The following is a 13783-nucleotide window of genomic DNA, read 5'->3' as shown; positions in this document are numbered from 1 at the left end:
ACCAGCATGACATTTGTTGGGAATTCAAATAAAGCATCAAAGTGAATGTAAAACACTTAAAAATTGTATTTGAAGATCAAATTTTTGTTTTTTTTCATATGACATGTGAACATGGCTAAAGAAAAGTCATGAAAATGGCTACAGGGACAAAACTGATAAACTATGTGCCCTTGTTTAAAAAATATTGAATGTTGTTGGAATTAGTTGAAATTGATCTAATTTGGTATTATAATGGGGAAAAATGTACTCGCTTGACTGTCAACATATTTTGAGGGGATGTTTTGAAAATGGCTTGAATTACTATGTTGTATTCAGGTATTTTCACGTAAACGTCTGTTGGAGCCCAAATATTTGTGACACTATAATGATTGGGTTGATCACTACTGTTTTCTCCACAGCCCTTTTGCTTACGTGGACCCGTTGCATTGTAACATGGCCTATTTGTACCTTGAGCTCCTCAAGGATTCCCTCAACGAGTATGCATATGCAGCCGAACTAGCTGGCTTGAACTATGACCTACAAAATACCATCTATGGGATGTATGTAAGTATCCAAATTACTCTTGTCGTTCTCATTTTGCATCATCCCACCCTAATGGCCTTCCTACCTTCACTCCATTGCCCAGAACTCCGAATGAAATGTAGTCTGCTTCCACCACACTTATGACAAAGATATGCCCCAAAGGGTAGATAATTGTTTGCAGTTGTTTTGGATCTGACTTGTATCCAATATTTATGGATGAAGTTTTTTATTGGTGTGTTAAAGAACAGCACTATTGTTTACTAAAGGAACACCTCTCTCTCAATGACCTCTTACAGTTTGTTAGGTAGTAGTTGCTGCATTAGCCCTTGTTGGCCTGCCAGTGTTGAGGCTGCATATACATACTCTTTTAGATATTCTGTCTGTTTCCCTCTCCCAGTGTGTCTGTGGTCCTGCCTCTGTTCCCTGTGCTTCATGCTATTTGTTTTGACTGTTTTAAGTTACTTTTTTTCCCACCATACATTTTTTTTCTTTTTCCCTTGTTTCTTTGGTAGTCGCTACCTATATGCAGACCCCCTCCACTGCAACATGACCTACCTGTTTCTCAGATTGTTGAAGGATGATTTAAAAGAGTATACTTATGCAGCCCGACTGGCAGGGCTGACCTATGGCATAGCCTCAGCAATGAATGCCATTATCGTAAGTATGGCACTTTAACTAGCCCGTTGTCCTTTCTGAGTGGAAGCAGGCACAAGGAGCTTGAGGCTTGAGAGTGTGCTGGATTGGCTTGTTTTCCAACTTTTCTGCTTATGTCTTTCATATTTAACAATACAAAAAGTGTGAATCAACCTTCTGCCCAGGTTGAAAAGTTTAACCTCACTCAGTGAGGTTGCTGCTTTGCTCACAGACATCTATTGTTGTTTGTCCATTTTCATAGCCTGATGCATAATGATAAATGTGGGAAGTGGAAAAGAACTTGGTAAACACTGAGAGGAGTTGGGCATTACACATTTTATAGATGCACACCCATCATGACCATCCACTTGCTTGATCAATACCCTACAAACTCATTTCCAAAAAAAGTTGTTATAGGAGGAAAAATGTAAATAAAATAGTTTGCAAACTGGTATGATCTGTGTTCAACCAAACAAGGATACAAAGGCAAAATTTTTAACGTTTCAACTTAATCCACTTTGTTTGTTTATGCTAATTGTTGCAGGCATCTAATTTACACGTTTTTTTAAAGTTGGGACAGGAGCATGTTTACCACTGTGTTGCATCACCTTTCCGTTTAACAGTGTTTAGTAATCATTTGGGAACTAGGAATACCAATTGCTGTATTTCAAAAAATAAATAAATAAATAAAAATGATATTTGATCGAACACTAAAACAACAGTTTTAGCTGTCTGTTGTATATTGCACTTCATAGTGTACAACATGCTTTCAATGGGGGGTTAGGTCTGGACTGCATGTAGGCTAGTCAAGCACCTCCGCTGTCTTACTATGAAGCTCTGCTGCAAAATGTTGCATTGTCTTGTGGAAACAAGCAGGGAGGTCGCTGGAAGAAGACGTCATCTTGATGGCAGAACATGTTGCTCCAAAATGCAAATGTACCCTTTAGCATTAATGATGCCTTCACAGATGCACTAACGCACCTACACAGGTGGACACTGGCTTTTGAACTTTGCGTTGGAAACAGTCGGGATGGTCCTTTTCCTCTTTGGCCCAAAAAATATGACATCCATTATTTCCAAAAACCATAAAAAAGTGGACTCATCAGGCCACAGCACTTGTTGCCTCTTTGGCAGTCCATCTTAGATGAGCTTCAGCCCTGAGATGTTGGCAGTGTTTCTAGATGTTTTTGATATGTGGCTTCTGCTTTGCAGTGTAGTAAAGTTCTAACTTGTGTTTGTAGATGCAGCTATGAGTTGTGTTTACTGACTAGGGAAGTAGGGAAGACCATGTGGTCATTCATTACAGAAATATGTCTGTATTTAAGCAGTGCCGTCTGAGGAATCGATGGTCACCGGCTTTAGAGATTAGTTTTTGGTGTTGCCCTTTTCACAAAGGTTTTTTAGAAATCTCTGAATCTTTTAACAACGTTATTGACTGTAGATGCTGAAATTCCTAAATGCCTTGCAGTTGTGCATTCAGAAACTTTGGGCCTTCCTTTGAAAAAAATCTTCTTAAAGCACATGTAAAGATTCTGACATTCACTAATGTTTTCTTAAAAAAAGAACAGAATCTATACACACTCGAGCACAAAGGTGCAAACAGTTGTGCTGTTAAAGAACATGTCATGAATCTGACAGACTGTTTTAGGACCTTTCTTAAGAACAAATTTTTTTGGGGGGAAAAAAGGAAGACATTGGTGAATGAGGCCCATTGTTCTTAAACTGTTGGCCTATTCAGTCACAGTTTTTTTTTGTTTTTTTTTTTTTTGTTTGTTTTTGCAAAGTAGTGACTGAGCCTTACTTGATTGCGCCTTTTATGCTAAATCATGATAGCATCACCTGTTAGCTATTCACCTGCTTACATGTCATCACTTGCAAAACATGGTTTGTGATTATTCCACAAACCCCCGAGTCTTCCACTGACCCTGTCCCAACTTTTTAGGGATGTGTGGCAAGCATCAAATTTGGTATTAGCATATATCTACAAAAATCAATAATTGATAAGGTACAATATTATCTATAATAATATTAATATAAAAAATATCTCTTCTTTGTTATATTTTCAATTAAATACCTGAAAACGACTCTCTATGCTTCACCGCTGTCTGTTTTCTTTTGCATTTTACAAACAGTCATAACTGTTTTGGATTTGTCACATTGAGAAACATTTTGGAACCACTCCTGTGGTGAAAATCACCAGTACTTATTAATCTCAATTTGACCTTAATGTTTTACACAGACCTGATTAGCAAATTATTTAATTTGGATTATGCTTGGTTTACTTCCGCACTTCCGCAATGCGGTTTAATATCAGTCTGAATAATTTGACTTGTCTTGCAGTCGCACTTGCATAATGGATGGTGGTCAGTCTTTAGAACGTAGTGGGTGTGACTGTAAAATGGTAATTAATCTTCTTGTACTTCTTGTCCCGCTGACATGAGCTGCTAACTGCAGGACACAAAGTTTTGTGCAATTTCTTTGTGTAGGCAGGTGTTAAGGATGCACTGATTAATGTTCTGGGTTGAAATGTCCATGTGTATTTTAGCATCTTCTCTGTTCATTTAAATCTAGGATGCCCAAAGTATAGGGATATTTGAACTGGTTTTGCCATAGAGTCCCTCCCCAAACCAAAAAAGTGAACAGTTTAATATACTACACAATAATATGTAGTAGTAATGACATTTTGTTGATTTTTTTTATTATTATTATTATTTTTAAGTGAAAATAAGTTAATATCCTTTACAGAGAACAAACAGAATGCAAATTTTAGCACACAATTTCTATTTATTTGTTGAGTTTAAGAATGTATAAAAAAAGAAACCATTAAATATGCCCATGAACTTTTGCACAGGCACATTTTCTATTTAAATTTACCACCAATATGTTTAATTAAGCAAATAAACAGTAGTTGCACATTAAAATGTGCAGAAGTGTGTTCTCTGTATAGGATTTTGGCCAAAACTGTATTATTTAAAAATTAAATTCAGCTCAAAAAATACATAAATTTGAAACATAACTAGCTCCTTTTTTTTGTCTGTTTTGTCTTTTTGCCCCTCGGCCCACCACAAACATGTACTTTTGCCCCAAGACAAAAAATTTAGATACCCTTAATTTAAGGGATGTAATTAATATCTGTGTTTAATATCTGCGACATAGTTACGTAATTAATAGTGGTAATCAAAGGCAGTTATATATAGAAATATATATATATAGAAATAACTATCAAATGCTGCATGTCCCAGTATTGAGGTGCATCCCTAATTGACTTGTCACTCTAACACACTCTAACACTGCTTGTGTGAAATGTTCATGCAAACCATGTTAATAAAATTTCAGCTGTGGTCAGAGTTGGCCACTGTAAATGTCTTTCAGTGCCACTCATAACTGTTGCATACATCATTTACTGGTCTGCTTATGAAAGCTTAGCTTCACAGTTTTACAGTCGGAGGACAATTGAATATTAAATGCAGCGGGATTAGATGGTTTACTGTTAGTGTTAGTTATTAAATGAGGAAGAGTTCCTGTTGTTTTTGACAGGAGAGACACTTGTGTGCAGGTGGGGAGGGGAATGAAGTGAATGGAAGCACTAATTCCTCTTATGGCTAACATCCTGAAGTTTTGATTAACGGACTAATTTCTTTAAATTTAATTTTTTATTTTTATTTTATTTTTTCTTTTTTATTATTTAATTTTATTTTTTTTCTTGTGGTGTCTTAAATATTCATTGTGTTTGGGCGCATAAAAAAAATAACTGCTCCGCCTCAGAAGCTGTTTGAGGCTCATTCAGTAAATCTTATCTGAACGTCTCAGGTGAATGCCTGTATCTGAGCGTGATTGACGTTTTGCTGAAGAAATGGATTTTGTTGAACGTGTGGCAGAATGAGGTTTTGGGAGGCTGTCAGGAGTCACGCTAGGTTTAGATCAGCACTTGCAGTATTCATCCCTCAGGGCCTGGCTGAGATCTGCCTTTTTAACTTTACTCAAGCACATAAAAAGCACTTTATTTTGGTCGCTCACTTCACTGCTGACGCACTGACTCTTTGTTTCTCCCTCAGCTCTCAGTTAAGGGCTATAATGACAAACAACACATCCTGCTCAAGAAGATCATTGAGAAAATGGCCACGTTTGAGATTGATGAGAAACGCTTTGACATCATTAAGGAGGCGGTGAGGAGCATACAAACACACACAGTCTCTCTTTCTCTCTCCTTTCTTTTTCACTCTGAGCTGGCATCTCTGACGTACAGCAGAGATTTATCTTAACAGCTGGCCACACACCTCTCATTTCACTATGCTTAGTTTTATAGCTATCAAGACTAGGGCTGGATATCGATCCAAATGTTTCGATACTAATAACTTGATTTTGATGCTGATTGATGGGTGATATTTATTGACGCCTTCTTGTAAATCAACAACAAACTGTAGACTATTTAAGGAGCACTGCTGTTACTAACATGCGTCCCAAATGTAGTTTATACAGGAAATCAGCAGTGTAGATTTTGGAGCATGCTTGCTTTTTGGCTTGCAGATGCTGATGAGACTGCTTAGGTATCGAAATCTGGTATTAAATGACATGTCTGTACCGTAAAGGTGTTGATTTTTGATACCCAACCCTAGACAAGACTAGGTTTGAGTGCTGCTGAATATTTTAGTGTGACATTTTCCTTGAGCTGCATCCTCACATATAATATCGGCCATATAATTGTAATATCTGAGCAGATGATATCTCCAGGAGCAATGTGAAGTAGTAGGCAGTAGTGAAGAAGAGCTAGGGCTGCAACAAACAACTAATTTGACAATCGAATAATCTATCGATTACTGAAACGAATAATCGATTATTTGATTTATGAATCACTACATTACCAGTTAAATTTTATGTAGCTTTTAAATTTAGCTGGAGATAAAACCCCAGTGTATTTTTCCTCTTAAAATTTAAAACCAAGAATGTGAAAAGGAGCAGCAATAAAATATAACAAAAAATCAGTTTTTCTTTAATCAAGTAAATAATAATTTTAAAAAATGTTCATTTTAAACAGTGCAGTCTGTGTTGTGTGCATTCTGCTCTCTGTCTAAACTCTGCTGCAACTAAATTGTACAATCACAGGTCTTTATTGAAACGGAGGAACGGCAGTATCTCTCTGTGCTCTTTTGAGAGGCCTGATCTCCTCTAAGAGCGGATATTCCACAGAGGAGATTCGCTCTGGTGGAAAGTGGTGAATGTTCTCTGTAAACAGTTAAATTTGAACGATTTTGTGTAAACGCTTCATTTAAACGGTAACCCTTTGTCCAGCTGCCCTGAGTGTTCACAAAGATCTACCTCCTTAAACTGTCAGCGAGTGGAGCCAAACATTCGCAGAAAACTGTTTGCAGTCGCTCTCCTGTGTTCGCCGGATTTGAAAGTACCAGCAGCCTCGACGTTAAGACGATGATGCAGTGTTTAAAAGTGTAAATGTTCTCTGGAAAGTGAACAGGGTCGCTGTGAATGTTACTTGCTTCTTTAGCTCCATTAACGACTCCAGAGAAAATGCATTTTGAAATAGAAAATGTTACAGCTCAGCTCAGAACATGAAGTAGGACCGAATTTAACCTGGACGTTAGCTAACTAGCTCGCTGGCACAACTATCGCTGCGTCCCACTTCTGTACTTAACACACTACACTAATGAGTACACTTCTAATGCTATGTGTGTTCTATTTACACGTTAATTACCGTGCTAGTATGCGATTTGGGACGCGGCGCATCTTACCGAGATGAAAATTTATTCAGTGAGCCGACAGGTTTCCTCTTCAGATGCTTCAGAATCAGAGTCCTTTATTGATCCAAGAGGGAAATTTCAGTTGTTACAGTTGCAATCATTTGTGTAAAGGAATAAACACTAATAATTTAAAACAAAGATGAAGAGAAATTTGCAATATGTACACAATATTTTTCTTATGAATACAGTAAAGTGGTGCTGAATGTGATAAATATTAAACATCTAGTCTAAAACAGTTCAAATTGTTGTACCTCTGAGTTATTGCACACAATTATTATTATTATATTATTATTATTATTATTATTACACAGATGAACAGTAGTTTGGTATTGAGTATTGCACAGATGAACCACTCTTGTGGATGTGCTCTCCTGCCAGCTAAGGCCGACTAAGGCCACACTTCTGAGGATTTTGTTCTATAGGCTGCTGTCACGCTGTTATAAAGTCTCCAGTACACGGTAATGTCAAAACGTTTCTAGTGAGCACGAGAAAGGCGTGTAATGATGTCACCAGCTAATCGACTACTAGATAAGTTGCTTTTAGTCGACTAAGACGAATAATCACTACACCCCTAAGTGAAGCTATAAGCACAGAGTTCTTTTAGTGGACCCTACAGCCTCTAATTTGACCTAGGAGGTTGGACACAAACATATGGATTTAGACTTTATCTTAAACGTATTATTTATATAACAGGTTTAATTTTGGTCTCTAATCTTTTTAACTTATTTGGAGCAGTATTTTATCAAGATGAGGACCATGTGTCTTTTGGATTAGTAAGCATGCCTAGTCTAGGATGAGTGCTTTTTTAGAGATTTTGTAGCAATGATTTATTTTAAGGTTATATTAGCGGTAGTTTGATTGGATCTTACTTGCTCTGATTGCAGTATATGAGATCTCTGAATAATTTCCGAGCAGAGCAGCCTCACCAGCACGCCATGTACTACCTGCGTCTGCTCATGACCGAGGTGGCCTGGACCAAAGACGAGCTCAAGGAAGCGCTGGATGGTGAGAAATGCGCACAAACACACACACCCATTCTGCTAAACTGATGAGGATGACTGAAGTTGGTAATATAAAAATGATGAAGGTTAAAGGGGAATTCAATAAATTTTTCAAATTTCAACAAGTTTCAGAGGTTAAGATATAAAAAGTCCTTCAGAGTGGTTTGACATGAAATGCTTAGTTCTAGAGAAACTTACCAAATCAGATTTCATTTCTTTACAGTAGTGGTGATGGGAACCAGGGGTTGCAATGCAAATATTTAATTTACCTTGCAAAATGAGCAGTGAACCTACTTGTGTCTTCTGGGGTTTTATATGTATGGATAATAATGGTAACTCTAAAGATAAATTATCTTTGGGAGCTCTTTTGTCTTACAACACCCTGCATGTACCTCTCCAACATTATTGTATTATTAAAAGTATTTTTTAAGCCAGAATCTTCTTTTTAAGGTATTTGTAAAACAACGTCTCAGGCAAAAGGCAGTGAATTTTGTGTGATGACCTTTTAGAGGCATTGAACATCCTAAACCTAACTGTGGTCTATGGCATAAAGGATTAAGGCTTTAGCTCTTAGTTGTAAAAATAAGATCTTAGTCAGTCTTTAGTTTTTGTGTGTGAAAAAGCAAATGTAGACACCCACAAACACGCAAGACCATTTTACTTTGTGTTTTGTACAAAAAAGCCCTTAAATCAATATTTTTTTAAAAAGATTAAGCATTGCAGGGTGTTCAATGGGCCCTATGTCTTCATCATGATGTCGTATTGTGAAATATTGTGCAATATTGTTTTTATCTGTGGTTTTGCTTGACTGCTCATCAGTCATCCTTCACTTTCCTGTGCCAGAATTGTTCTCTTGTTGTCCAACTCAGGATCCCGTTGGTCAGGATCAAAACGCTCTCCTTTTCATGTCCTTCATTCTTTCTGTCTTTCTCTGTGTCTGTCTGTTTTTTTTTTTTCTTTCTTGTATTCAGTATTTTTAATACTGCTTTGTGGCTGTGTATGTTCTCTCTTCTTTCCTTTCCTTTTTTATTTTTTTTTTGCATTCTTCCTCTCCTGATAGCTCATCCCATGCTACCTCTGTCATTCTGCTCTTTCTGAATCTGGGTCAGACGCTCTGTGAATTCAGAGTGGCCATTCCAAGCACTGTCTGCCTGCATATGCCATTGAGAATTATTGCAGTTTTGTCTGTTGATTGGTATTAAGGGGTTTGGTTGTTTTGTGTAAGAGACAGTGTTGACAACCTGTGCATCTGCTTTGTCTCGATAATGGCTGTGAATACATCTGTGGTTGATTATGTCTGAATCCATTTCAGATGTCACCCTGCCCCGCCTCAAGGCCTTCATACCTCAGCTGTTGTCACGGTTACACATTGAAGCCCTGCTGCATGGCAACATCACCAAACAGGTTGGTTTTGAAGAGGATAAAGTGGTTGCGGGTTGATTTAGAGTATGAGAGGGAGTGAAAGAGAGAGAAAGTGAGAGTAAGGAAGTAGAATGAGACAGCATTTTCTGTGCATTTGCTGAAGGTCTCCTGATATTTGACTGACATGCTTTGACCCCTGGTCTGTATAAATAACTGAAAGTGGAGCATCCTGTGAAAACGCTGTTATGTTCTCTAGCTGTCAGCAGAGCCAACAACTTTTAGCCTTACGTTGGATTTAGTGATGATATTGCCCATCACAGCTCAGCTGGAACAAAGTCTGTGACTGTGTCTCCTGGGAAGCATATTGAGTCATATTATGCTGCACAAGTATTAACGTTTGCAGTGCTGTTCATAGAAAGGCATTGTATTTTAGGGCTATTAATGGGTAGGTTTACACATTGAGTAAAAATGCACAATAATCAGCAGATATTTGCTTAAAATATTTTTTTAAAAATCTATATTTATGTATCAATGACAATAGTGGCAGATATGTACATAAAGTAATTTTCTGGCTGTCAGTTTCCATATCAATACATCCCCAATATGGTTTGTTTTTTTTCATTGAATTGTAAACCGATTAAAAAAAAAACTATGAAAGTGGAACTGAAGCATTATTGGCCAAAAAAGTGATTCAAATGTGTGGTCAGTTCCATGGATGCAAAAGTAATGAAGAGGAAGTGATTTTTTTTATTTTTTATTTTTTCCCCTTTGTGTGTTTGCATGTCTGTCTTTCCTCTGTCTGTAGTCTGCTCTCAGTATGATGCAGATGGTGGAGGATACTCTAATTGAGCATGCTCACACCAAGCCCCTCCTCCCCAGCCAGCTGATTCGCTACAGAGAGGTGCAGGTGCCTGATGGTGAGTGACCTGAGTTTCTCACTCTCCTCGCACGTCACAAACACTCCTCGTATAACCTCTCAGTTGGTCCACTGTCTCGTGGCGCGGGCGCGCACGCACACACACATGCATACCCCTCACCCAAATTTCTAGCCTTACTAACCAGTGATTGTGTAACATCTCCTGCAGCTGTATACCGGCTTGAAGGAGAGCAAAAGTTCACCCAGCAAGGGGAACATTGGCTTGCCGGACCACACACTTCAGTTTTATTATTTGTCTTTGGCTTGCTTTATTTTATATATTTTTATATATATATATATATATATATATATATATATATATATATATATATATATACATATATATATATATATATATATATATATATATATATACATATACATACATACATACACACACACACACACACACACACACACACACACACACACACACACACACACATGCATGTAGTCACACTTCAAAAACCTAGAACAGTCCTCTTCTTTTATGGTGAAAGTAGTTCTGAAAGGAGAGGCAGGTTTATTGTAGGTTAACAGAAAACATGAACCACTGCAGCATGAGAGAGAAATAAAGCTTCCGGTGTTTCACAAAGACAATAACCTAAACTGTTTGCTGTTAAAATGACAGCCACCGTCCTGTAGTATCGTGTTTTATCCATGCAACATGCATAACTATTTCTCATCACATCTAAACATTTGTATTATGCAAACGTCAATAGAATGTCTCACTCAAATACAGTACAGTACAGTACAGAAAACATCTGAGATCATTTAATTCCTGGTTAAAAAGACCATTAAGTAAAAGTTGTTCATTTTTTGAGGTGATTAGATAGAAGATAATCCACTTGCTTAAGAAAGGAGAAGACAAAAGAAAATGAGTGGGGGAGCTTCAATTTTTCAAAACTGAAATTCAGAAATGAGAGACTGAGAAAATGGGACTCCTAACAACTGTGCAAGGCCTGGTAGACCACTGAAACTGTAGCCATCGGATAAACAATACTTGAAGCACCCTTCTTCCAGAGATAGGAGTAAGTCTGACAAAATCCACAAGTTTGTCTATTCTTTCACTGAGAGAAGACATCACTGCGAGTCTCAGTGGATGTGTGGCTGTCAAGAAGCTGTTACTAAGAAAAGAAATGTGGCACTGGCCCACCCCAGAGCCCAGACCCTGACATCATTCATTCTGTGTGCGATTACTTGGATCATGAGAAGCAGAAAATGCAACTAACTGAACTTTGGAAGTGTGAGGAAAAATATCTGTACAGATTTCTTTGAAAAACTAAAAGCACGACTACTGAACACAATAGAAGCTTTAATAAAGGTGGAGATTGGACACACTAAATGCTAAAAATGTGATCTTCTGTTTAGTTGCCGAGGTGTCTATAATGTACGTATGTCTGTATGTTTTCTGCCACCCGAAAGAGAAAATGTACCTAATGGCAATTTTCACTGGAGATAAAATGGAGGGGAGAGGATAATAAATGAAGAGGACTCTGACTTGCAAAAAAAAAAAAAAAAAAACAAAAAAAAAAACCAAATATATATTTATATATATATATAATTTTTACCCAGTGTTTTCAAGAGCTGGGAAACTCAAAACCACTTGATGTCGTGGAAAGAGAGAGAAAATATCTGAGATTAAGTTCATTCAGGCCCTCTGCTTCATTTCTATTCCTGTAAACACTCTTAGCGTTGCCATATTCAGATTGCCAGGTAATTGTTATGCTGTTGTGCATTCAAATGCACTCAGTGATGACGCAGCCGGGCAAGCTGGCGGTTTGGCTAACGTGGGCTGCGTAGTGGGCTGCGTGTCTCGGCTAGGAGCTAGGAGGATAGAGGTGCTGGCCTCCATGTGAACCCAGTAATGGGGATTGTGTTAATGTTAACTTATAGCTTTTCATGGCTAAATCTTACAGGAATTCTTCTGTTGTCACATGCATTTCAGGCAGGGTTTGGTGCTGAATAAAAGTCTGATTTTAAAATCCAGCGTAGGCTGTGTTTTGCTGCTTAAAGCTCAAAAAAGGTGCTCTAGTGAATGTGTGAAGGGCCCTCAAGCACAGCACCCTTCCACTCTTACGGAAAACTGGCACTTGCTAGTGCTTGAAATAACATTGCTGCTGAATTACCCATTATAGCCTATTATCATTAGTAAAGATTTCGTCTTAGGTTTCCTTTAAACATGATACAGATTCATATCAAGGCTGTATCAAATGTCTATGATTTCTGTGTGCGTGTGTGTGTTTTGTATCTCTGTATGTTTATATGTTGGTGTGTCATGGCTCATGTCTAAGTCCAGTTCTCTGTGGTTATTAGGTGGCTGGTATGTCTACCAGCAGAGGAATGAGGTCCACAATAACTGTGGCATAGAGATCTACTATCAGACAGACATGCAGTCCACCCATGACAACATGCTTCTGGAGCTCTTCTGCCAGATCATCTCAGAGCCCTGCTTCAATACGCTACGCACCAAGGAACAGCTAGGTACGCCATACATGCACACGCTAGGGGTATGCAACATGGCAAAATGCATCATGATGCGCATAAAACAATATGCATCATGAAATTGTCTGAGTCTTGACAAGTTGGCACAGATGTAATGGTTCTGGACCAGTTCTGGCACAATTTTAAAAACAGTGTGAAACCAAGTGTGGTGAGGTGTTTCTTCTTCTTTTTTCTTCACATACTGTAACATACTGCGTCTTATTAAGCATTACCAATGGGGATTTTCCCACCATTGGTGCCATCCTTCAAACATCTGTGCACCACTGGTGGCTGAAGTTCAATCTCTCCTTCCCTGCAGGTTATATAGTGTTCAGTGGGCCCCGCAGGGCTAATGGCGTGCAGGGGCTTCGGTTCATCATCCAGTCAGAGAAAGCTCCTCATTATCTGGAGTCACGAGTGGAGGCCTTCCTGAAGACCATGGAGAAGAGTGTGGAGGAGATGAGTGAGGAGGCCTTCCAGAAACACATTCAAGCTCTGGCGATCCGCCGCCTGGACAAACCCAAGAAACTCGCAGCAGAATGCGCCAAGTACTGGGGCGAGATCATATCCCAGCAGTACAACTTTGACAGAGGTGAGGAACAGGCTGTGTGCTTCACTTCACTGAACTTGTGAAATCGTGAAGATGTGCACTGATTATCAAAAGTTTGACTTCCTGCCCTTTTCTGATTTTTTATTTTTTATGTCTTATAAAAATCTGCTAAACTAATAAGCTAGCCTGCTATCCCTGTCTCTGTCTCTCAGCAGGCAGAGTGACTAAACTAATGTATTGAAAAACTAAATGTATTGAAAATAATATATTTGCTCTGAAATGCCATGAACACCTGAAAAACGTGAGTACTGAGGTCACAGTGTGTATAAAATGCTGGCGCATGTTATCACCAAGGTAGTATCGTCAGAAATATTTGCAAAATCTCTATAATTCTATAGTATATTGTTATTGCAAACTCATCAACCAAACATGCTCATTAACATTAAAAATGGTTCAAAAAGCTAGACATCCTCAAAGTTTTGATGAATAGTGTTTGAAGAGCAACAAAAACAAATAAGAATCTGTGATGTTCCAGGTTTGGTAAAATGATTCTTTCGTCCAC

At 38.2% G+C, this 13783-nt stretch overlaps 1 protein-coding gene across 3 annotated transcripts in view; it reads left to right on the top strand.

The window, feature by feature from the left end:
- The window catches only part of ide (insulin-degrading enzyme), a 38860-nt gene that overhangs the window by 19145 nt on the left and 5932 nt on the right, over window positions 1-13783 (top strand). For 2 of the 3 annotated variants that reach the window (XM_017696685.2, XM_017696683.2), the window contains exons 15-21: window positions 399-543; window positions 5211-5321; window positions 7793-7913; window positions 9222-9313; window positions 10077-10188; window positions 12504-12671; window positions 12991-13263. In XM_017696685.2, coding sequence (XP_017552174.1) covers window positions 399-543; window positions 5211-5321; window positions 7793-7913; window positions 9222-9313; window positions 10077-10188; window positions 12504-12671; window positions 12991-13263 — 1022 coding nt within the window. Of the gene's footprint in view, window positions 1-398; window positions 544-1034; window positions 1180-5210; window positions 5322-7792; window positions 7914-9221; window positions 9314-10076; window positions 10189-12503; window positions 12672-12990; window positions 13264-13783 lie in introns of all 3 variants that reach the window. The other variant, XM_017696684.2, reaches the window with a different exon arrangement.

The sequence above is a fragment of the Pygocentrus nattereri genome, chromosome 5 (genome assembly GCF_015220715.1).
Source record: "Pygocentrus nattereri isolate fPygNat1 chromosome 5, fPygNat1.pri, whole genome shotgun sequence".
Classification (NCBI taxonomy): Eukaryota; Metazoa; Chordata; class Actinopteri; order Characiformes; family Serrasalmidae; genus Pygocentrus; species Pygocentrus nattereri.
This window is presented reverse-complemented; position numbering and strand designations above follow the sequence as displayed.